Raw genomic sequence first — 23105 nt, forward strand, 5'->3', positions numbered from 1 at the left:
TCATAGACATCTTACTTAGATTGCTTGGTTTTTCACGAAAGTTGATTTTAACTTTTTCAAAAGTATTATTTAAAAAAAATAAAAACATAATATTTTACACTTATCGTTTCATTATATGGTTAATTATACGATGTTTGTGAATTTATTTGAACTTTATGGCTTGGTTCTTTGAATTTATATATTGTTCTACAAATACAGTGTTAGATTTGTTTTTTAGAGTTCTAACAGTTTTGTTAATTATTTGTTAAAAACGTGCACAGAGCAAATGGACCCAAGAGAAAAGGCTCTTTCAGATTACAGAAGAAAGCTCTTGGAACACAAAGAAATAGATGGCCGATTAAAAGGATGTAAGTTTTAAAAACAATTTATGTTGATTTTGGTGTTCTGTCACTTTAAACAAATTTTATTTATTTACACTTCAAGTGAGAGAAGATTTAAAAAAGAAGACAAAGGATTTTGACAAATCTGAAAATGACCTAAAAGCTTTACAAAGTGTTGGACAAATTGTCGGAGAAATCCTCAAACAACTGACAGAGGAAAAATGTAAGAAAACTTGATTGCTTGGTTATAAACTGTGAAATAATTTTCTATTTTGCTTGTAAAAATATAATTTAATTTTCCCTTATTTACAGACAAATTACTATTTCAACATATTTATAAGTCACGATTTATTTTGTTCTCTAAAATATTTTGTGGGTATTGACTTTTTTAAAAGAGCAATTTATTGGTTTTTCAGTCATTGTAAAAGCAACCAACGGACCAAGATATGTTGTCGGATGCAGACGGCAAGTCGATAAAAGCAAGCTCAAATCTGGGACGAGAGTTGCTCTTGACATGACCACTCTTACCATAATGAGGTGAAAATAATCTCCCCAAATTGATTTGTATCTATATTTGACAATATACTTTATTTAAGTAATAAATATTTTGTATTACATTTTTTAGATAACTTCTACTCTTGTACATATAAATTTCCTAAAAACTACCTATTATTTTTGGTAAATTGAAGATTAGTTAAATTTCTGTAAAAAATTTTTTTCCAAATTTTGTGTTCTTTTTTAGTTTTTGACTTATAACTCGTTGGACATTAGAATCTGTATTGTCTAAATTTTGTTGCAGTTTAATCATTATTTGTTTTGACTCTAGCATGCCTCAGTTTGTTAAACTAAACTATTGTCAGTACTTAAAACAAGTTCTTTCGTTAAATAATTATTTTATTAGGCAGTTCAGCTAGCTATTCAGGATGCCTTCTTCAGGAAATGTAACACCCTGCAAAAATAAAACAACACAAAAAAGGAGATAAAAATGTGCTAACCAATGTTCATTTTTTTCTCCTTTTTGTATCATTTTATTTTGCTTGGTGTTGTTGTATTACCCATTTTATTGTATTTAAATTGACTTAAGTTTAAAGTGAAATTGTTTATTTAAAATACGGTAAAACCAAGTCGTTAAAAAGAATGACTTAAGTATTTACAGCACTGTTAAGCTACTGAAAATGTATCTTGAAATAATTCAGTGGTTTCCTACTTTTTTAAGCCTAAGGCATCCTTCATAAGGTTTCCTTTAGGCAACGTTGGTAGCATTTTAGCTGAGTATAGTTTAATTTAAAGTCACAATACACTGAGTAAAACAACACACATCTACTGTGAGCTGATCCAAGAATAATTTGAATTATCTTTTGGCACCCTCGAGCGTTAGAAGCAGCACCCCGGTTGTGAACCGCTGAGATACCACAATAACTTATTTTCAATATATACTATACCTGCTTGCAACAGCAGATTTAAACTATTGTCAACTTTGCAATGTCCTTCTTGACATTGATCACCCCTTTTGCTAAAGTGTATCAACTCTTTAATTCTTTCAATTAATTTTCAGAAAGAGATTTTGAAAAGTGAACACATGTATCTTACAGATTTTTAGATAAAAAATGTTCTTAATTTGAATAAACATGGGAACATTATCTAACACATCCAACACAAACACAATATCTTTTACAAAATATGTTACACGGTCTTCAGTGATCCATTTCAAACTGATATAGCTGTTTTATTGGGTTGAAATCCTAACTGGGTTTGTAAATAACTAGAAAAATACATGCAACAGCTGATTTACAAGTATAGGTTTTCAATTATTTCAATGAATTTCCAGGCATCTCCCTCGCGAGGTTGACCCTCTAGTGTACAACATGTCTCACGAGGATCCCGGCGATGTAAAGTACTCAAGCATCGGAGGGCTCGGCGAACAGATCAGAGAACTGAGAGAGGTGGGTAATTTGATTGTGAATGTCAACTACATCAGACCCTATCGGTTTTACTATATAATGTGCTAAATAGAAATTAGTATTTTTGTGCCATTAATGAAAAACTTTGATTTAGTTTCATCAGCTATTAAATGCATTAAAATATTTTTTTTAAAGTAACTATGTTTTTAAATATTCATGATGTAAACACTTTAAATATGTTTCTGCTTTAACAAAAAACAATTTATAGCCTTCTTTGTGGTAAAACAAACAAAATGGTCGCATGTCTAGGTTTTTAAACCATTTGCAAGCATTGAAGTAACACCTGTAACTTTAGTTCACCTTATGTCTTTCGCACCTAGAATAGTAGTGATGGAATTACAATAATTACTCAGAAAAACAGTCTATGTAAAGCGAAAAGTTGTAGGGATAGGTTTGGAACACAGTACTACAAACGCCTTTATTTAAATACTTTATTTCGTTTCTAGGTGATAGAGCTTCCCTTGTTAAACCCCGAGTTGTTTCTTCGTGTTGGAATCACCCCACCTAAAGGATGTTTGTTGTATGGGCCACCTGGGACTGGAAAGACATTACTTGCAAGAGCTGTCTCCAGCCAACTGGACGCTAACTTTCTAAAGGTTTTTATCCTAAAGTTTACCTACTTTTTACAGGACTAAAATTATTGGTAATATTGCCATTTTTCCTTCTACACAGTTATTATAAATTGATGTTTCTTCAGGTATTTCATTTGGTAACTGTTTTTTTTGCCATAGCCTAGCTCAGTGGTTCTCAACCTCCTTTCTTTCGTGGCCCATTTACGTTGCAAAAAAATTCTGCGGCCCAATAGTTTTATGAAAGAAAAAAAAACAAAAAAACGTTTAGAACAAATCACAGCAGAACATATTTCAATTGGTGAGACACTTGCGGCTGAACAATAAATTTACATTCCTTTTTTATTCCTCCCCAAGCCATTATTCCTGTAAAAATAAATATATTGAAACAAATGAAACCAAATCTAGCTTTTTTAAATTGGTCTGTGGCACACCTAAGTGTTCTTATGGCCCACTAGTTGAGAACCGCTGGCCTAGCTTTTTTATTTGTCATTAGTGTGATATATAGCAAGAAATCACATCACAAAATAAGCACTCATAAGTTCCAATTTAAAAAAATTGATGCATGTCTTCTTATGCTTCTGCAATTTTCTTAAGTATTGGATCATTCTTGCTCAATAACAATCTTAATAAACCTAAAAGTAAAACTGGTGCAGTCTGCGACCAAAGTAAAATAAACAGCAACCTCTTGGAAAACAGTGATCTATACAAACAAAATTTGTTTTACCCAGTGTCATCGTTAGTTTATTAAGGAAATTATGTTTTTGTGTAGGTTGTATCATCAGCCATTGTGGACAAATACATTGGAGAGTCGGCGCGTCTTATCAGGGAAATGTTCAACTATGCCCGAGACCATCAGCCCTGCATTATTTTCATGGACGAAATCGACGCCATCGGTGGTCGTAGGTTCTCGGAAGGTACAAGCGCTGACAGAGAAATCCAAAGAACACTAATGGAACTGTTGAACCAAATGGATGGATTTGACACGTTGGGCAAGGTATAGTATAGTCTGTTTTTAAGAAGGTTAAACTTCAAACTAAAAAAAAAAAAAAAATTTATACTAGAATGTTTACTGATAATTAATTTTTCGCCATGCTAAGCTTTTTTTAAATTGTTTTAAATATCTAGGAGTGTTCTTTTATAATTGTATTAAATATATCAACTTTATAATATTTTTTGGATTTTTTAAGTGTTTTTTCCAAACAGATGTGTCATTTCTCATAACGTTGTTGATGTAACAAAATACAGATTACTTCTAATCAAATAGCTTCTGTCTTTATTATTTAACAGATATTTTAAATTTATCATGTTAGAAAAAAGTCATTGCATGCATTCATTTCTTTGTTGCAAACATTTTGCTTTCAATCACTAAAAGTATTTTTCACTGGAACATGATGTTTGCTCAGGTTAAAATGATCATGGCAACAAATCGACCCGACACACTTGATCCAGCTTTGCTTCGACCCGGAAGACTTGATCGTAAAATCAGAATCGACTTGCCAAATGAACAGGTGAGATATGATCCGACCTACCTTAAACCAGTGTGGTAAACAAGTCATCAAGTGAATTGAAGTACAACCTATTGTAAGAATTTGTGGGTTTTTTTAGTATTTGGGGATATTTGATAACATTGCATCGAGGCCAAAACTGATGCCAAGCGGTAGTAATGGTACGGGACCAATACTACATCGGTATAGGTGCTGAACTTTTACCAAATTCTTAGATTACTCTTGTTTGCTAAAAGCAGTTTAGGTGGTTTGTTATTAAATATAGCAATTTAAGCTTGGAAGGTGATTGATTTTAGAAAATAATTTATTATTTTTAGCTCCAAAGCAACCGAGCATTGCGTTTGCGTGTTTAAATTTGACATTAGTAAGTGACGTCATTTCACTTGGGGTCAGCAGTACATTTTGCATAAACACCCCGAAGTTTAAAACCATATTCAAAAACATCGTTCTGTCTGTCATTTAGGTATTTTCAGGTTTGATCTTTAGATCTGCAGTTATTAACTAAAATGTATTTTTTAAGACTGCTTATAGATTTTGCCCTTGAGTTTTTTCTGAAATATAAATGATGGTTGAAAACTGTGTTAGTGATAATAATGTTCATAAAGATCGGGAAAAGTTAAAGTTACGATTTAGAGCTGTAAATTTGATTAAAAACATTACCATTGTCTTTCACTAAACCACTGCTTTCCACAAGCTGATTGTGTAATAATTTTAACAGGGGCGGTTGGACATCCTTAAGATCCATGCAGCTCCCATCACCAAACACGGGGAGATTGATTATGAGGCTGTGGTTAAATTGTCAGATGGATTTAATGGAGCTGATCTTCGTAATGTCTGCACAGAAGCTGGTGAGAAATTGGATCTTTGGTGCATTTTAACGGCTTCTAATTGTTTTTCTTAAAAAAATTCTCTTATCTGTCTTTTAATTGTTTCTCGTGCAGTTTAAAATAAGAAAACTATATATTTACTTCTACTTTTGTACTGGGTCAATTACATATTACCTCATGACGTCACGCGCTCGTTATTGCGTGACGTCATAATGCAACATTCAGATAAAATGTCTAAACCTATTTTCGTGAAGCCACCAATGATGTAAATTGTTGCACCAAAGTGCACAGAGTTCAATATTATACTATATTTAATAACAAGTAACTTATTATTAACATGAATCATCCTTAATTAGAATCAATATCAACATGAGGTTAATAACATCAGTACAAAGCAATCAAAATCCCACTTTTTTCAGGTTTATTTGCGATTCGTGCTGAACGCGAATACGTCATTCAGGAAGATTTCATGAAGGCGGTCAGAAAAGTGGCCGACAATAAAAAGCTGGAATCCAAGTTCGACTACAAGCCACTATAAACCGATTTTGACGCCACACTTTTTCACGGTGTCACCCGCTGGATAGAAACCTTGTTGAAAAGCTGCTGGTTAAGCAGTGATTTGCATTTGTGTGCGAATGCGACCAAGTTCAATAAATAAAAGTATCATAAAAAATGGAGGCGCCGCGTTTTGTAGTTTGATTTAGTAGAATAGAATTTTAACTTGTACCAGTTACCAGTGTTGTAAACAAGTCATTTTGAAATGACAACTTAAGTCTAAGTTAAGGTTTTTTTGAATAAATAACAAGTTAAGTCAATTACAGCAAGGCAAGTTCTTGCAAACAAATTGAACGCTAAACAACTGAAAAACAGAATTTTAAAACGTCGACCAGTTATTTTACAGCAGTTAACAAAGATTTAATGCTTGCAATCCACACTTTCTATTCAGTGACGAAGTTACAACTTGATTAATTGAGAAGTATCGGCAAGGTATTCAGTTCAGTGTCGATCCATTTCAATAAAATGTAATATATTTTTGCCAAATTCATTTTATAGTGCCGTCTCTGTCAAGTTACTGGTGAAACGTTTTTATTTAGAAGGCAAATAAGCTAAAATATTTACTGCCAAAGTTTTTAGGCTTATCTTTTTAGGGGTTAAGTTACAAGATATGTTTATTATTTTGGTTTAAGAACCCACACACTATTTAGTGGGACAAACCTAGACATAATTGGTGCCTGATTAACACATTTTAAAACATTAATTTGTTTTTTGTCGACATCCTAAGTTGAATATTTTTTCAACTTCAAACTTTTAACTGTCATGTACCATTCAGGGAATTTCCCATATCTGAACATTTTTTTAAATGGTTTATTATTTTGTAAAAGAGCAATCCAATGGATTAGCTTACGCGTTCAAACTACTGTTATTTACATTAATTTTACGAATACATCGAGCCTTACTTCATACGTGCAATGGATGTCCCACACTCTAGTAGTTTTAAACCTACCCATGGACCCGAAACAGTTCCCTTCAACCAACTTTGTATGTTTTTTGAAAAGATGCAAAAAGCTAAAAGTGAGTTTTTCTACTCCACTTATTTTAAAAAAGTTACTGTGTTGTATAGACGCTTTGCATTAGGCTGATTAACAAATAAGCATTATTACAAATGGATTAGGAAATAAACATGAAATTAGAGCATAACACAGTAGTTAAAATCAACAGATATATAATCACTAATGGGTATAAGTCTAAAAGAGTGTTTCATTTCAGTCAAATAGCCTATCTACTGTGGCTATAATTTTTCAAAAAAATCATTGAAATTATGCTAAAAGAAAAATTAAGTCTACTACCACCACTCACTCTAACCATAACTTGAATCAATCAAAAATCATGTATTGGGTCAAGCGTAAAAAGGTGATTCAGTGAAATACCCACTTCTTTAATTTGAATTATTACAGCCCCCAAATCAATGTGCAATCACTAATGGGTATATACACACAAGAGTGATCAGGGAAAATAGCCAGTAACTTTCATTATCTCTATCTTGTATTAAAGTAAGCGCTGATTTTTATTCACAGATAACCAAATTCGTATAAAGGAATTCCAACTTTTTATTTCAAGATGGAAGGAAATTCAAGTCAAAACAAATTCCAAGTCAAGCTTTTTCTCAATATTCCGTTTAATTCTACCTCGGCTTGATAAAGAAAGGCCATCTTATGGTGTTAAGGTACTCTTTAAGAAGTGATCAATAAGACCCATGTCACATATTAATAGCTTAGGGCCATGATGTAAAAATAAAGCAACTTACTTACAACACAGGAACCAAACTTTTTTAGCTACAAGCCCTAAAATATGTTTATCTTAAAAAGCTTTGTAAATACAAACATGTCTTCAATTAATCAAACCAGATCTTCTGGCTATTGCATTTGATCAATTAATGCAAATCTAATTAGATTTTTTAACCCATTTGTATTTTGGCTGCCAAGATGTTGAGCAGCATTAGTACCTGTATTTTTTTAACTGCTTTTCGTTTCAAATTGCATAAGTTGCATTGCTTTAAATTAACTGTCAAACTTTATTCTTGTTGCAGGTTATTGTATTGCGTTTAAATTGTTGTGTTTTTGTTTGATAGCAGTTTATTGATTAATTATTTATTTCTTTGTATATATATATATATTTTTATATTTTTTTTTTTTTTTTTTTGTTACAACTTAAAACAATGTTTATTGATTAATTTGATTAAATTCTTTATATATATATATATATATTTTTTTTTGTAGGAAACAATGCTTGCAAAGCTTTACATTGAGGTCCTAGGATTATCTCATGATGGTCAAGATGCCAAGAAACTCCTGAAGTTTCGACAAGTAAAGCAAAGCACTACATCAGCAGGTAAAAAATTTGACAACAAAAATGGTTACTTTTGACCAAATTGCAAAATTACTACCTTGTCTAGATATTTTCACTCTGTCTCGCATAAAATACAGTTAGGTTGGTACAGACATAGAAACCTAATATTTGCTAGATGGAATAGATAGGTATCATAGTATCAACACCTGATCCTTCCACAAAACAACTTTTAAAATATAGTTTATCCAAGATATAAAAATATAACGTATTCTCTCCACCATAAGCCACTATAAATAGCCTGTAACATTTTCCGTCTTTTTTTAGGTTTAGGTTTAGGTAATAAACTAATTGCTTTGTCAGCAAAAAAAAGATTTTTTACGCAGGTAATTGGTAAATGTTAAAGTTAAGAAGTTGATTTAAACAATTGATTTTTTTATTATAAACATTATTTACAATAGTTTCTGATATTTTAATTTTTAGGTGATTTTGCCGAGGTTGCTTTTCATCATGTTTTGTTAAAACGATCAATAAACAAAGGAATTCTAACTGTGGCTGACATCAATGAGTTTCTTGACAAGATCGCAAGTTACAACACAAATAAAAAGAGAGATTTGGTAAAATTTAAGATAAAAAATATTTTGTTAGTTACCTATGTTAAAGGGTTGTATTCTTTTAATTCCAATAGTTATATTTACTACAATAAACAAAAACGGTGAAATGATAACTTTTGTTTCGTTAATGTGGTAAAATTTTTAGGGTTTGTAAAATATGTTTTCCAATTAGTAAAGCTATTTTAATTAGGAAAAAGTATATATTTTTCAATATTGCCATAAATAGACTTTATATTTTATGCCTAAGTACAAGAATTTGGCTTGTTTTTCATATTGTAAATTTTAATATGTTAGGTGAAGAAAACCTTACTTCAACTTATTCAAAGGACATCTGCAGTTGAACAAAAGTGGCTCATCAGGATTTTGCTGAAAGACATGAAGTTGCATTTGGGACAGAAAGTTTTGCTGAAAGAATTTCATCCTGACGCCGAAAGTTTATACAACGTCACCACTAACCTAAAAACAGTAAATAATAGAAATAAATAAAATTTGTGGCTTGTTTATTATTGGTTCTATTAAAACATTTTAGTAATGTCTTTAAAGAAACAAACTGCGTAGGTTAAAGGAATTCCTTTAGTTTATCAATGCATATATATACCCTGAGAGAATCACTGTAAAACTAATTTTGGAAAATTCAGAAGATAGAAAGAAAAAAAAGTTAAAAAAAATGGAATGCTTTAATTTTATTTTACTGCCCCTGAAATACAAATATTGAAATTTATTTAAAATTATTAAAATTGTATGCATAGAGGTAGTTTATTAAATTCAAAGTAAAATAATTTTTTTAATTTTTTATACATTATCTTAGATATGTGAGAAATTACCAGATCCATCTGTGAGATTGGCAGAAACAGAAATTACTCTCTTTCATCCATTCAAGCCCATGTTGGCAGCACTTATTAAGATTAATGAGGTAATTGGTTGTTTATTAGGTAGTTCCGTGCATACCTAATATCGTAATCTCCTTTGTATCTTAGAAATATGCTACTTACAATGCAATTTACAAGAAATAACCACAAAACGCTAAAAAAAACAATTACCATTTGATCAAATTGGTAACAGTTTTAAATATCCGATAAATTTCAATGTGCGTTCATCTTAAATGGTCGCAGTAGTTGGTCCATTGCCAATATTTACTGTAAGTAGCATCGACTTTTTGCTACATTAAACAAGTGGTTAAATAAGTGTTTTGAAGTACTGAAACGGTCTTCTCATTTTCTCAAGCAGTCTTTTAAAATTATTTTTAGCATACTCAGATGAAATAGCAGCGTCCTCTAAAAATCTCCAGGCTGTCACAAAAGCCAAACCGTAAAAATTAACGTTATTGACTGAGATTTTAAATTACCTTTTATTAGATAAAGGTCTCTTTTAAAATAAAAACACAAGACCAACACTGACTTTGTAGTACTTATTATTACCAATAATTAAAAGGTTCTCTAGGTTGAGAAGCACTTCAACGGCCAGAAGTTTCAAGTTGAGATTAAATACGACGGTGAAAGAAGTCAGATCCACAAGGATGTGGAACAATACAAATACTTCTCCAGGAACGGAAATGAATATTCCACTGTGTTTGGTGAGTTATATGGTAGAGCGACAGTCCCGGCTTGACCGGAGGTCGTGAGTTCGAACCACACTGCAGGCCAGTTGTTCTTCTAGCCTGCCCTGCTTACATCATAGATCGACAGATTCGGTGAGTCTGCGATGGCTTTCGGTGTACTAATAGGTGAGCAATACATTGTTAGGTAATCTATGTGACCTGTACATTTACAAAGAAATGTATAACATGTATTTTTGTGGACACGTTTTTGCAAGCTAATATTAATAATAAAACTTGCAAGCTAATATTAATAATAAAACTTGCAAGCTAATATTAATAATAAAACTTGCAAGCTAATATTAATAATAAAACTTGCAAGCTAATATTAATAATAAAACTTGCAAGCTAATATTAATAATAAAACTTGCAAGCTAAAATTAATAATAAAACTTGCAAGCTAATATTAATAATAAAACTTGCAAGCTAATATTAATAATAAAACTTGCAAGCTAATATTAATGATTAAACTTGCAAGCTAATATTAATAATAAAACTTGCAAGCTAATATTAATAGTAAAGTTTGTACACACACGTTTTTGTTTGCTTTTTTATGTTTCTAGGAAATACATCTATCTATAAAATTCATTTTAATGTAAAGTCCAATAATTTCTAAACATTGTTTTACTTTGTATATAGGTGAAACATGTTACCAGGGAACATTGTCGAAACACATTCACAAAAGTTTTGCCGACAACGTAAAAACCTGCATCTTGGATGGAGAGATGATGGCATTTGATCCAACTCTAAACATTTTCATGCAAAAGGGGGGAAAGTGAGTGTTTTCATGTAAAAGTTTATGGGGGAGTGATAAGAATTGAATATAACTTTTTCAGCATAAAAAATATGAATAAGTGCACAATATATTTTACTTGCACGTGTGTTATGTAACCAATTTTCTTCCATAGCTTGTTAACGTAAAAATAGAAGTGCAAATAGTGTAACTTTTGTTAAACAATTAGTTTCTGAAAGTAACAATATATAATGGTGGTAAACGTTTGTATGATCGTAATCATGTAGAATTAAACCTTTTTTTTGGTTTATTGGACAAAGTGTAACCTTTTTCTGATAAAATTTAAGGCCTTATTTCCCAGTGTATTTTAATATGCAGTACATTTAGGGCAATTTCCAGAATAATTATGTAGTTATGTTTAGTTGACAAGTGGCCGATTTTTTCATGTTCGAAAAGCTTTATAGCAGCTAAGAAAAATCCATTTTAGATTCGACATCAAGCATGTGACTGAGGATTCTGACTTCCAGCCTTGTTTCGTCGCTTACGACCTTCTTTCACTTAACGGGGAACACACGACCTCGAAGACACAAAGTGAGAGGTTTCAGATGCTGGAGAGCATTATTACTCTGGTGGAAGGGAGGATTTTAATCGCTGAAAAGAGACAGGCGTCTACCAACCAACAAGTGGGTAGTAAATAGTAGTTTGATACGACGAGAAACTTGCTTTTGATATTTTACTGCTGACAAAAAAATGACAAATTAATACTTTCAATTTTAAGTAACTGTGAGTTTTGTCCTATTGAGATGGACATTTTAGAGTCCATATCTTCCATAAATAGCGATTTTAATGTAAATAGTAGTTTGATATGACGAGAAACTTGCTTTGATATTTCCACTGCTGACAACACTGAACCTTAATTACTTTTATTTTTTTAATAACTGTAAGTATTGCAGTACGAACATCAAAGCAATAGACATTGATGTTGGCAATGAAAAATGAATAGACATTGATGTTGGCAATGAATAGATATATTCCAAAGTGTGAAATGTTACCTTTTTCTGTATGGGCTTTGATATTATCAACACGTTTAACTAAAACCTCTATATGCCATGCCAAGCAATGGTAAGAGCACTCATCCGATACTAGGCTGGTGTCGGTGCCGATCCAATACCGAATTCACTTAGGATTTTCAGACATTATTTGCAATCCAAGAATTTGCCTGTCGATTTGGAAAATTACCTTCCATATAGAGACTTCTTTAGTCTAAGAAACTTTCTAGAAGAGTGGATATGTGCTTAAAAATGTCATAAAACTCTACTCATTGTTGAACACGATCCAAAAACTACTTTATTAATGTAATTAGAAACATCGGATAATATCGGATCGGAGCCGATAACGGAAGCTAAGTAGTATACCATTTTTAATAAATTTTACACTCAATAATTAGGTTTTGGATCGGCATAGATGTCACCATAGATGGACGAGTACCGGTACTAGTGTTAAATTTATTAGAAATAGTAAGTTAAAACTAGAGGTTTCAAAACTGCTTAATGCGGAAGCAAATTCTGGCCTAATTACCCAGAAAAAATACCTTAAACGTTTAAATTTGGCTATTTTGGCCATAATTATGATATCATTAGTATCAGATAGGATCGCAACGCTTTTTGTCCAAATTATCGCGCATCAGTATCGCAATCAAATGTCAGGTATCGAATATCCATTTCCTTAATGTAAAATATCCACCTTATTCTCCATTTTAATCCCCTTCCAAATGCATATCTTCGCAAGGTTCTCCAATTCCTTAACGAAGCGATCGACCGTCGTGAAGAGGGAATCGTCATCAAAGATATGACCTCTGTCTACTCTCCCAACAAACGCAAGGACAGTGGATGGTTCAAGGTCAAACCCGAGTACGTGGGGGGTGTGGTGGATGACCTTGACCTCGTAATCATAGGTAAATTAACTATCTTGAAAAAAGTTTTCCTCGTGGTTAACGTTCAGATAACTGCTTTCAAACTTTGTCCAATCTTGTCGTTCGTTTCAGTTTTATTAAATTCGACCAACTAATGTCTTTTGTCGTTAATTTTTCCAAAATTGCTTGGAAAAACTTGTGTATTCTAATTTTATAAGCTATCGGAATCACGATTTAAACACTTGTCTATATTAAAAAGAAATAGTTTGCATTTGGTTAATTACAAGCACTTTTCACGTCTAGCCGATTTTTCATCAAAAAATAGACGTAATTAAAAAAACGAATTAATTTTCATAAAAAATAGACTAAAAATAAACCTAATCATGACATGAAAAGAACTAATCCAAAACAAGTCGATTAAACACATATTTTAGCGGTTAAACTGGATTATTCTTAGTAAAATCACATTTTATATAATGATAATAATCTTTCGTCGGTCAAAAACATACAAAACCAAAGAAAAGCAAATTTCAGCTGTTCCGCTTGTTTTTCAGGGGGTAGTTTTTTTGTTTTTCAGGGGGTAGTTTTGGCAAGGGTCGCCGGGCCAACTTCCTCTCAATGTTCCACCTAGCTGTTGGGGTCAGGGACCCCGGGAACCCCTCAAAACCCCCCGAAGTCTTCAAGTCCCTCTGCAGGGTCGGATCGGGGTACACGGACAAGGAGTTGGCCCAGGTGAGGCGGTTATTGCTAAGTCTGGACAAAAAAGTTAAAATTAAGACTGCTATGCAAAAAGTTCAAAAATGTTGGATTTTGTAATTCAATGACCTGACTTAAGTGCACTTAAGTCATTGCTTTTGAATGACTTGACAGTCTTGACTTAAAGTGCATACAACAATAAAACATTTAAAAGTATTGGTTTTATTTTGAAAAAAATTTTACACAGGAATATGGTTGAAAAATAGAAAAAATATATATACTATCTGTATCCTTTGTAGAGAGTGGTTTTTGATTAATGAGTCTTAATTAAATGTTCTTTTACCTCAATCAACCACCAACTTCTACAATGGGAATGTCTGAGTCTGATTACAAATCCACACAGTGTTTGTTGGCTGGTGTTTAGCAAGCCAGCCAGAAGCCGGCAAGCAACACAACCTTTCTGTATTTAACTGACGACCAACTGGTATATCGAAACGCCAACATAAATATATTTACACTTCGCATTGCATAGGGATGTCTGATACTATTGGCGCCGATACCTGCTGTCAAGTGACAATATCCGATACAAAAATAATGTAAAAAATCCAGCTATGGTTTGACATCCAACGTATTGATTTTAGCTTACAGGTAAATTTATCAAAAATTGTTTTTTACGACTGAAGATAAATAAACTTCTTAACGTTAACACAAAATGTGACTTCAAAATCTATAAAACACTCCTTAACGTTTCAGTTTTATTTTGCTTGTTTGAGCTTCGGATCAGATTCAGTGGCGTAGCCAGCAGAAAATTTGGGGGGGGGGCCAAAAAGTTAGAATTTTTTGTTTAGCTTTTATTATTGTATTAACTGCTGTAACGAACACAAAAACAATGCTAGCAAACCGTTTCGAGCAGCAACTGACTTAGTGTTGACGCAATACTAAAAAAACAGTCAAAAAGCAAAAACTGTCTAAAAGTAGTAAAACTACATGATTGTATAGCAAACGTTATATAACTACATCGTTTGTGACGTAATAATGCATGATAATTGAAGGTCTGGCATGCCTGTGATCGACTGTTGTCGTACTTCTCATAAATTATAAAAAACAAGTTATTAAGAGACGGATTCCGACAGTTTTTGTCTAAAATATCGGGTGGCGGACATTTCCATTAATAAAAATTTCTACCAGCGCATACGGAAAACTACCAGCGCATACGGAAATACACTAATAAATTCAATTCAATTTCCATCTAAATCGGAACTTTCTTTGCAGATAATCGAGAAGCTGAAGCCGAACCTTAAAGTGTTCGAGAAACGTCGCGTACCTTCCTGGCTTGAAGTAAGCAAAGAGAAGCCTGAGGTTGTGATCCACCCACAACACTCGCTAGTTGTACAGGTCAGTACCACCGATACAAGCCAGCAAAAATAGATTAGTTCTAAGGTAAAGTCGGATTAATGAGGTAAAGTAGCTTGTGATATAGGTGAAATGTGGAGTGAAATTTCGAAAAAATAAAAACCAGACTCTTTCAAATAAAAAACTGAAGGAGCTCGGTTTAAAGGTGTCCAAAAAAGGTTGAATGCAAAGAGACTGCATACTGAGTGCATAATCCATTTTTGTTTAAAAGCCTAGATCTATTTTATGAGCACAACACATTGCACGCAAAAACACTTGTTTTCAAGACTTGTCCCTAGCTTTGCCCTTTTCTTCTGAGCACTTGCCACCGAGAAAAGACTTTGTTCCAACTCTTACAGTCATGATAAACACCATTGACATATTTTGGTCTCTTATTTTTCTTCTATCTTTTTTTTTTCGGCGTCAATCTGATATCAAAGTAACATAGGATTACAGTCTGAATTTGCGATCCACCCCCAGCGATTTTTATCTTTACACACAAATTTATCAAATAATTTTAGGTTAACATCTAGAGTCTAGACTAGAGGTAACTAACCTTATAACAATAAAAAAATTGTCACATTAACCTGGAAAACATTACCTTTGGACGATTAAACATATTAATGGCGTCATTTCATATCGGATTTGATGGCAAAACGTTCTGTCAAATATCGGTTATCGCTGTCGGATGAAAATGTCAAGTATCGCATTTAAATATGTCACAAAATAACGTCATTTATAGTGTGGCTTAACAGACATTTGACTTTGTAGCGTTCATACGTTACACGGCGCAACATGCCGAAGTAAGCAGTGCTTATGGACTGAATGCTGAATATATCTAATTGAAACTGAAAAACGTTGGTGTAAACAAATAAAATGTATTTACACTGTGAAACTGGTCTAAAAGTACAATTTGATAGTTTATCGCCTGGTGGCCCTATGATGTAAAAACGAGCCTAAATAAAAACCCAGATACTTAATTTTAAAATATAGTACAATTAATGTACTTTAGGCCAGTGCTCCGCAACCTTTTTTCACTTGCGGCACACCAACAGAGCTCAAACAATTTGGCGGCACACCTACACAATGTATGTCCATCGACAATAGACATCATCAGCAAATATCTTATTTTTAGTTTATATAAAAAATAGCAATTGATGATAAACCCGCCGTAGGCGCCGAAACTTTTACGTATTACATTCCTTTATCTTCCGATTTTGTGGTTTTGCAGACTTCTTAAAATATCTGAAGCCGGTCTAAGTCCTGAAAAATGTACCCCTTTGCAATACCTAAGAAACAGAGAGCTTTTAATAGCATTCGAAAAAAGGAACCTGATCAAGATGCTTTGCTTCACTTTATGCCAATAATATATTTTCCGTAATCTTTTATGGGTTTCGAGCGTATGATTAATCTCCCTTTTTACTTTGGTGTAAACTTTAAAAACATTTGTTGTTTGTTTATTGTTTATATTCCTGTTAGTTGGGTCAGTTAAAATTTTGATATTTGATTTCCGGTGATAGAAGGTAACATAGGTTTTAAAAAAGTTTTAAATATTAAAGTTCACAAAATGTCATGGTTTATCGCATAAGGTCAAAAGACCAGCCTTAATGGGCACATTTTTTGCGTTATACACATTTTTCGTGTTAATTCAACTGTTTTAAAAAACGCAAGTAACACACCTCCGGGAACATCGCGGCACCCCTGGCATGGTCTCGCGGTACACCGGTTGCGGAGCACTGTTTTAGGGCTATCACGCGGCCCACAACTACATATAAAAGTGAAATCATAAATAGTATCTCACGGCCCATTAAAATTTCTCGAAGGCCCACTTTTGGGCCGCGCCCCACAGTTTGCCGACCACTGGTATTGGTGTCATGTTTTATCTTCCATCTTCTTCATTGTTAGGTGCGAGCGAGCGAGATCATTCCTTCAGCTTCTTACGCAACCAACTGCACACTTCGCTTTCCTCGAATAGTTGCTGTGAGAGAAGACAAGTCCTACCCTGACGCTCTGGATTACGAACAACTGAAAGAGCTGCGCGAAACAGCAGATGGTAATTGGTTGTAATTAGTAGTGTTTTTGCATTATGCGATAGAATATATTAATATATTAGTTTTAATTTGCAGTTTTAAGATTCCTTCTAATTTAGCACATCTTAAAATTTTAATGAGTTGTAGTTTAAGCACTAGACAAAAAAGTTTTTTTCTCCGTTAAGGTACATTTATCCTTTTATTAAATGGATTTAAGTAAAAAAATAAATAAATTGGTTCATGTGCCGGATTGATCAATATTACTACAGTATGTGATCTAGAAAAACAATACTGCATGCTTTAAACTTTAAAGTGGAATTTGTTTTTTAAGCACAGCTGAATTCGTTATAACTTAAAAAAAATCGTAATTAAAAAGAGATTGTTTTTGTGCAGTAACTATTGCCTATTTAAAGAACAAAAAAGATAAAAAAAATTAAGAAAAAAAATATAAACACCCCTTCAAAAAAGTTTAAGCAACAAAAAAAAATAACAAAAATTAAAAAACTGAGGAATAGAAATACTCACAACAAGACAAAACCCAAACAGAATTTAGATTTCTGATTTGTTCGTTGTTTAACTGATTGTGTTTATTTATCAGAATTATCAATAAGTGTTTCCATTTGTTTTTTTATTTGTTTTTCTTATTACAGGAAAGCTAGCTTCTAGCCACGCTAAACTACCAACCGAGTCCCCGGCTCCTAAACGACGTAAAACCGCCCCTGTGATCCCTCCTGCCATTCACGCAAAGTTTCAAGGTACTAGATTATGCTTCTTTGATTTTTCATTTTTGAACGGGGTGATTTTTTTCTTTAAAACTGAAATTTAATTATTAAAAAGCCGAACATCGTTTAGGCAAAAACTGTTAATTTCTGACCTATATTTACGATAATTAAGGTGATTAGCACAGAAAGGCTGTTTTTTAGACGCCTTATGGAAGATAGAAAAGTTAGAAAGTGGTAAATTCATGTTTCCCTTTGTTATTTAATGGATCTGAATCTTTTGCCGTTTTTTGTGATAAAACAAACCTCTTTTATAACAAACTCTTACATATTAGTCCATGTAGGATGCCAAACTAGAGTCTGTATTACAATTATAAGAAAGTGATCATGTTATGGTCGTTTTCATTATTATTTTTAGGTTTAAAATTAAACATTACACTAGTAGTTTATACAGCAAGCCAAAGCTGAAGGTAAATTATAACTTTCTTAGTTTCAAGTTGTATTTACAAAGGTGTCGAAGCTTCTGAAGTGAAAAAGAAATCGTCAGCATTTGAAAAGAAAGTTTTCTGCATAATGAGCGGCTACAAAGAATATACAAAGCAGGTTGGTTCCGCAATCCACTATGTAGAAAATGAATAAAGAGACATTTCGAGTTTATATCGCTGTATACTTGTGTATGGATTATGGACTTAATATTAATTCTACGTCTAACTACAACCTCCAGCTGTTATCTTAAGAATTATTCGAAACGTTTCCAAAATGCTACCAACTTCTGTATGGGCTTTGATATTGTTACTACAACTTCCATCCGGTAAGGCTCCAAAATAGTATACTGTGTTAGCCATGTTTTTTGGATGCAGTGTTTTTTAAGGTTTGGCTTTCCTGGACGCTGAGAAATTTCAAACGACAGCAGCTATTTCATCTAAGCATATAAAAATAAAATTGACTGTCGTAGTTACAAAGCACTATACGTAGGTCACATTTTGGAGAACATTGGAGGAGGTTTTCAAAATTTCCATATCGGTCCCGCAAAACACTTGAAAAAACCACTGTTTGCTTATAAGGAATGTATTGCAGACCATAAAATGTGAAGTAACGGTTACCTGGGTTATTTGGCATTCTACAACTTGTCTGCTTTTTACAAAAAACAACGACGCCTTTCTTATAACTAGAAATGTATGTTTGTTTTCATTCTGAGAATTGATGACTATTTTTCTCATGTTTTTAATAAATTGTCTAAACATTGTTGACTTGAAAATTTTCGCATTAAATGTTGCGACTGGTAACATTAAAAATATGAGGTATGTAACGTTATCTTAACTTATAACGGAGTGTTGCTCTTCCAGCAGAATATATAATAGATCGACGTTTCGACGTGCTATACAGAACGTCTTCATCAGGATACTGACGTTACATGTAAACTTGTTGATTTATAAGGAATCTGTTTTACATGATACGTCAGTATCCGGATGAAGACGTTCTGTATAGCACGTCGAAACGTCGATCTATTATATATTCTGCTGGAAGAGCAACACTCCGTTAAATATTATGCCTGGCAACAATAGCTTATTTCGTTATCTTAACTTGTTTGTACTTTTGCACAAATAGACATAGACTGCAACTAAACACGAAAACAATATAAACACACTTTTCATGGCATTTTTACTGTTTCTTACACAGAGCTAAAAAAACGCCAAAAGTAGACAAATATCTGTGCTTTATAATGTTTGCTTTATTTTTTAGGATTTAGAAAAGCGTGTACTCGAAAACGGCGGCAAAGTTGTCCAGAACCCGACTGATGACTTGTTCTGTGCTGTGACGAAAGATCCCAGGGGTCTTAAAGTTCGGAATATCATAAAGTCGCAAAAATACGACGTCGTTCTGTGAGAAACATAATATCTCTGCGTAATAAGAATATCAAAGCCCATACAGAGGAAGGTATCATTTTGAACGTTTCGAATAACTCTTTATTCTTTTCAACAGTTATGTTTACAAAATGTTCCCTACTTCTTTATAGGCTTTGATATTTATTCTACGCCTAACTACAACCTCCAGCGGTTATCTAAGATTTATTCGAATCTTCACAAAATACTTCTGCATGGGCTTTGATATATTCTTACTAGTCATAATCACTTACGTTAAAATGCGCAAAGTTACCACAAAAAAAAATAGAAAAAAAACTTGTAAAATGTCACTTGCTTTTATATTTTTGTGATCAGAGTCGATTGGCTTTTGCGATGTTTCGACGCCGGTGCCTTGTTGCCATGGAAACCGACCGACCTTGTTTTCACAACTACCCGAACGCGACAAAAGCTCAACGACATTTTCGACAAGTTTGGCGACGATTTTACGCAAGTAAGACTTGGTTTTTTGCTTTAAAAGTTATTTTGCTCTTTCGTCACTGCATATTTCTTTGGATACGAAGACAAGAATCTTTCTTTTTTACATTTTATTGTCCGCGGGAGATCCTTACTTTTCTAAAGTGTTTCAGCTTAATTCCAAAATAACTGTGTAATCTAAGTTCCCCCATTTATTTTTCTCTCTGACTTTTAAGAAACTTTATTATGTAATTTTTTAAATATAATTATCTCTTCTAAGTACTTTCGCTGTTACTTTTTTATATTTTCGAACCAACGCACCCTTGTGCTTTCATCAGGAACTAAGCGAAGATTCACTGAAGGACATTTTCTCGCGTATCAGCTCCGACCAACTTTCTTCGGTGCTTCCCCCAAGCCAAGACCAAAACTTCACCTCGGCAAGACAAGCATTCGTCAACGCTTCGTGCGAAAGGTTAGGTCAGGGGTGTCCAACTCAAACATGCCGGCGTGCCAATTTTTATCTTATAACTTCTTCCCGTGCCAAAGTACGTAACCAAACCAATTCATTTAGTCATAAAATCGCTTTTTCACCAAAATCAAAAACGTTTATTTAAACTTGAAACACCGTGTAGTAGAAATGCGCATTACTGCATCTAAGTGTCCGTCGGTGAGCTAACTATTCTAAGTGTCCGTCGGTGAGCTAACTGCTGTATAACAAATTTAGTCTTTTTTGGCAATTGACTGAATAACAAATTGTATGTTTTTTTTGACAATTGGCTAAATAACAATTTTAGTGTTTTTTGGGGGGCTTGCGTGCCATTTTTTATTAGGTCGCGTGCCGCTTGTTGGACACCTCTGGGTTAGGTAGTATTAATCTATTCCAAATTGACAAATGAGCCGTGAAACTCACTTCTAGTTAGTAATGATGCTATTGTGTAATTTCTCGACCAGCTCAAACTGAATAGCTTAGTTGGTAGAGAGACGGTCCCGGTTTGACCGAAGTCGTCAGTTCGAACCTCACCACAGACTAGTTTTACAAATGGGTGCAGCAGATAATGGTGCTATGGTTGTTTCTAGACTCTCTCTCCTCTCTTAGTCTGTGTAGATTAGTTTGTAGGGAGACGGTACCGGTTTGACCGAGGTCGTGAGTTCGAACCTCACCACAGACTAGTTTTACAAATGGGTGCAGCAGACAATGGTGCTATGGGTGTTTCTCGACTCGCTCCTCTCTTAGTCTGTGTAGATTAGTTTGTAGAGCGACGGTCCTGGTATGGCCGAGGTCGTGAGTTCGAACCTCACCACAGACTAGTTTTACAAATGGGTGCAGGAGATAATGGTGCTATGGGTGTTTCTCGACTCTCTCCTCTCTGAGCTTGTGTAGATCAGTTGGTAGGGAGACGGTCCCGCTTTGACCGAGGACGTGAGTTCGAACCTTACCTTAGACTAGTTTTACAAATGGGTGCAGCAGATAATGGTGCTATGGTTGTTTCTCGACTCGCTCCTCTCTGAGCTTGTGTAGCTCAGTTGGTAGGGCGACGGTCCCGGTATGGCCGAGGTCGTGAGTTCGAACCTCACCGCAGGCTATAGTTGTTTTTCTATAGCCTGACCTTGCTTGCACTACAGTCCTGATCAGGCTGACTGATTTCGCTAAGCCTTTTCCGAACGCATCCGATATGTTTGAGTGAAATGTTTAGTTGCAACAGCCGTGAAAAAATGGTGATTAGTGATATTTGAAACAGCTTTGCGTGATACCCCAGAAGTATTAAAAATTTCTGGAAACGCCATTTTGAAAATAATTTTGTCACTTTCTTACAAATTGTTAAAGTATGTTTGAATTCGTCCTTTCAATTTCTCTTAATATACTGAATTATCTCCCGCTATTACCAGTTGCTGAAATCGGATTTTTGCAGAACGCAAAGACAATACTGTTGTTTATCATGCACGTTGGTTGTTTGCCGCCATTATATTAAACCCTTTAAAAAATAATCCAAGTCCATCTATGACTGAAACAAAACGTTTGACTTGTCGTTTTCCAGGCTGTCTTCCTTCGGTCTTGATTGCCGTCCTTCAACTTTATTCCAAGGCCTTCACTTTCACATTCCCTGTTGTAAAACATCAGAAATGGTTCAAGCAAGACTAACCGAACTCAGAAGTCTGGTAACATACTGTCTTTTGTGATGATTGTACAGGGTCTTTATTTTTAATTACCAACATCAATTGTTTCATTGTTTTAACTTAAAATAACACAATGTTTAAGACTATATAAAAGCCGTGTTATTCATGACACGGGGTCATCAAATAACTCTCGTTTTTTGCTGATATGTGGCATACAGGAACGCCAGCGTGTGCTGTGCGCAGCAAAAATACTAGAAAGTTGGAAATTAAAGATTGTAGGATTTTAAGCTAGAATAAAGTAGGGAGAATATGCAAAAACAAATTTTACTTTTAAATCCCTTCATTCGTATGTACTAATCAAAATTGTACTTCACCCGATAAAGTTGCGTGGTTGTTAAAAATAAATTAAACAAAGTGTTGTGTCATTAAAAATTTAAAACTAAAACAAATTAGAAATTGTACAAGTTTTGCTAACGAAATTGATTTTTTTGTCATATAGACATAAATCAACTTTTCGTGTCGCCATTTTGATTTTTAATTTGTTTAAGGTTTCCTTCTACTGTGGAATATTGTGTGACGCAATCGAGGCCGACGTCATCAGCCACGTGATCATCGACGACGATCTGGTCGATGAGGTCACGCGCCGGCGCGTCGTCGAGAGGTCACACCAAGGTCAGAGGCGGTACCGCTTGATCCGGAGCGCCTGGGTACAGGATTGCGCGAGAGAGAAAAATTTGCTCCCAGAAGTTTCGTATCAAGTCTGAGAACCTTGTTTTTTAAGCCGGGAAATGATTAAGACACTGTGACTTTGAATTTTAATGTAATTTTACATTAATTTATTTTCACTGTGATTGTCGGTTTAGCCAAAGGTGTAGGAATGGTGTTTCAACTGCTGATCTGCAAGAAAGTCTTGTTTCGGTTTTGCGGTTCGGGTTTAATGTCTATTTGATTGT

At 33.9% G+C, this 23105-nt stretch overlaps 2 protein-coding genes and 1 non-coding gene across 3 annotated transcripts; all 3 read left to right on the forward strand.

Annotated features, from left to right (window-relative positions):
• Nucleotides 1–207: 207 nt before the first annotated feature.
• LOC146162747 (26S proteasome regulatory subunit 10B) lies at nucleotides 208–5840 on the forward strand. Its single transcript, XM_083383386.1, has 9 exons — nucleotides 208–347; nucleotides 424–543; nucleotides 737–857; nucleotides 2149–2263; nucleotides 2728–2877; nucleotides 3623–3847; nucleotides 4257–4361; nucleotides 5077–5206; nucleotides 5605–5840. The coding sequence occupies exons 1-9, from the start codon at nucleotides 266–268 to the stop codon at nucleotides 5721–5723; spliced, it is 1167 nt and encodes a 388-aa protein (XP_083239512.1). The 5' UTR covers nucleotides 208–265; the 3' UTR covers nucleotides 5724–5840.
• A 721-nt stretch (nucleotides 5841–6561) lies between these two features.
• On the forward strand, nucleotides 6562–23099 carry LOC146162748 (DNA ligase 4-like). Its single transcript, XM_083385288.1, has 20 exons — nucleotides 6562–6757; nucleotides 7261–7409; nucleotides 7963–8074; nucleotides 8513–8646; nucleotides 8938–9108; nucleotides 9452–9556; nucleotides 10084–10216; nucleotides 10877–11012; nucleotides 11458–11653; nucleotides 12759–12924; nucleotides 13460–13614; nucleotides 14851–14973; nucleotides 16876–17023; nucleotides 17651–17755; nucleotides 18231–18322; nucleotides 19463–19602; nucleotides 19939–20074; nucleotides 20376–20509; nucleotides 22074–22211; nucleotides 22652–23099. Exons 1-20 carry the CDS (start codon nucleotides 6655–6657, stop codon nucleotides 22914–22916), a joined length of 2841 nt encoding a protein of 946 aa, XP_083241414.1. The 5' UTR covers nucleotides 6562–6654; the 3' UTR covers nucleotides 22917–23099.
• Trnat-ggu (transfer RNA threonine (anticodon GGU)) lies at nucleotides 21547–21620 on the forward strand. The gene has a single exon. It is a non-coding gene; the product is annotated as a tRNA-Thr (tRNA).
• Nucleotides 23100–23105: the final 6 nt, after the last annotated feature.

The sequence above is a fragment of the Ascidiella aspersa genome, chromosome 3 (assembly GCF_963924565.1).
Source record: "Ascidiella aspersa chromosome 3, kaAscAspe10.2, whole genome shotgun sequence".
NCBI classification, from domain to species: Eukaryota; Metazoa; Chordata; class Ascidiacea; order Phlebobranchia; family Ascidiidae; genus Ascidiella; species Ascidiella aspersa.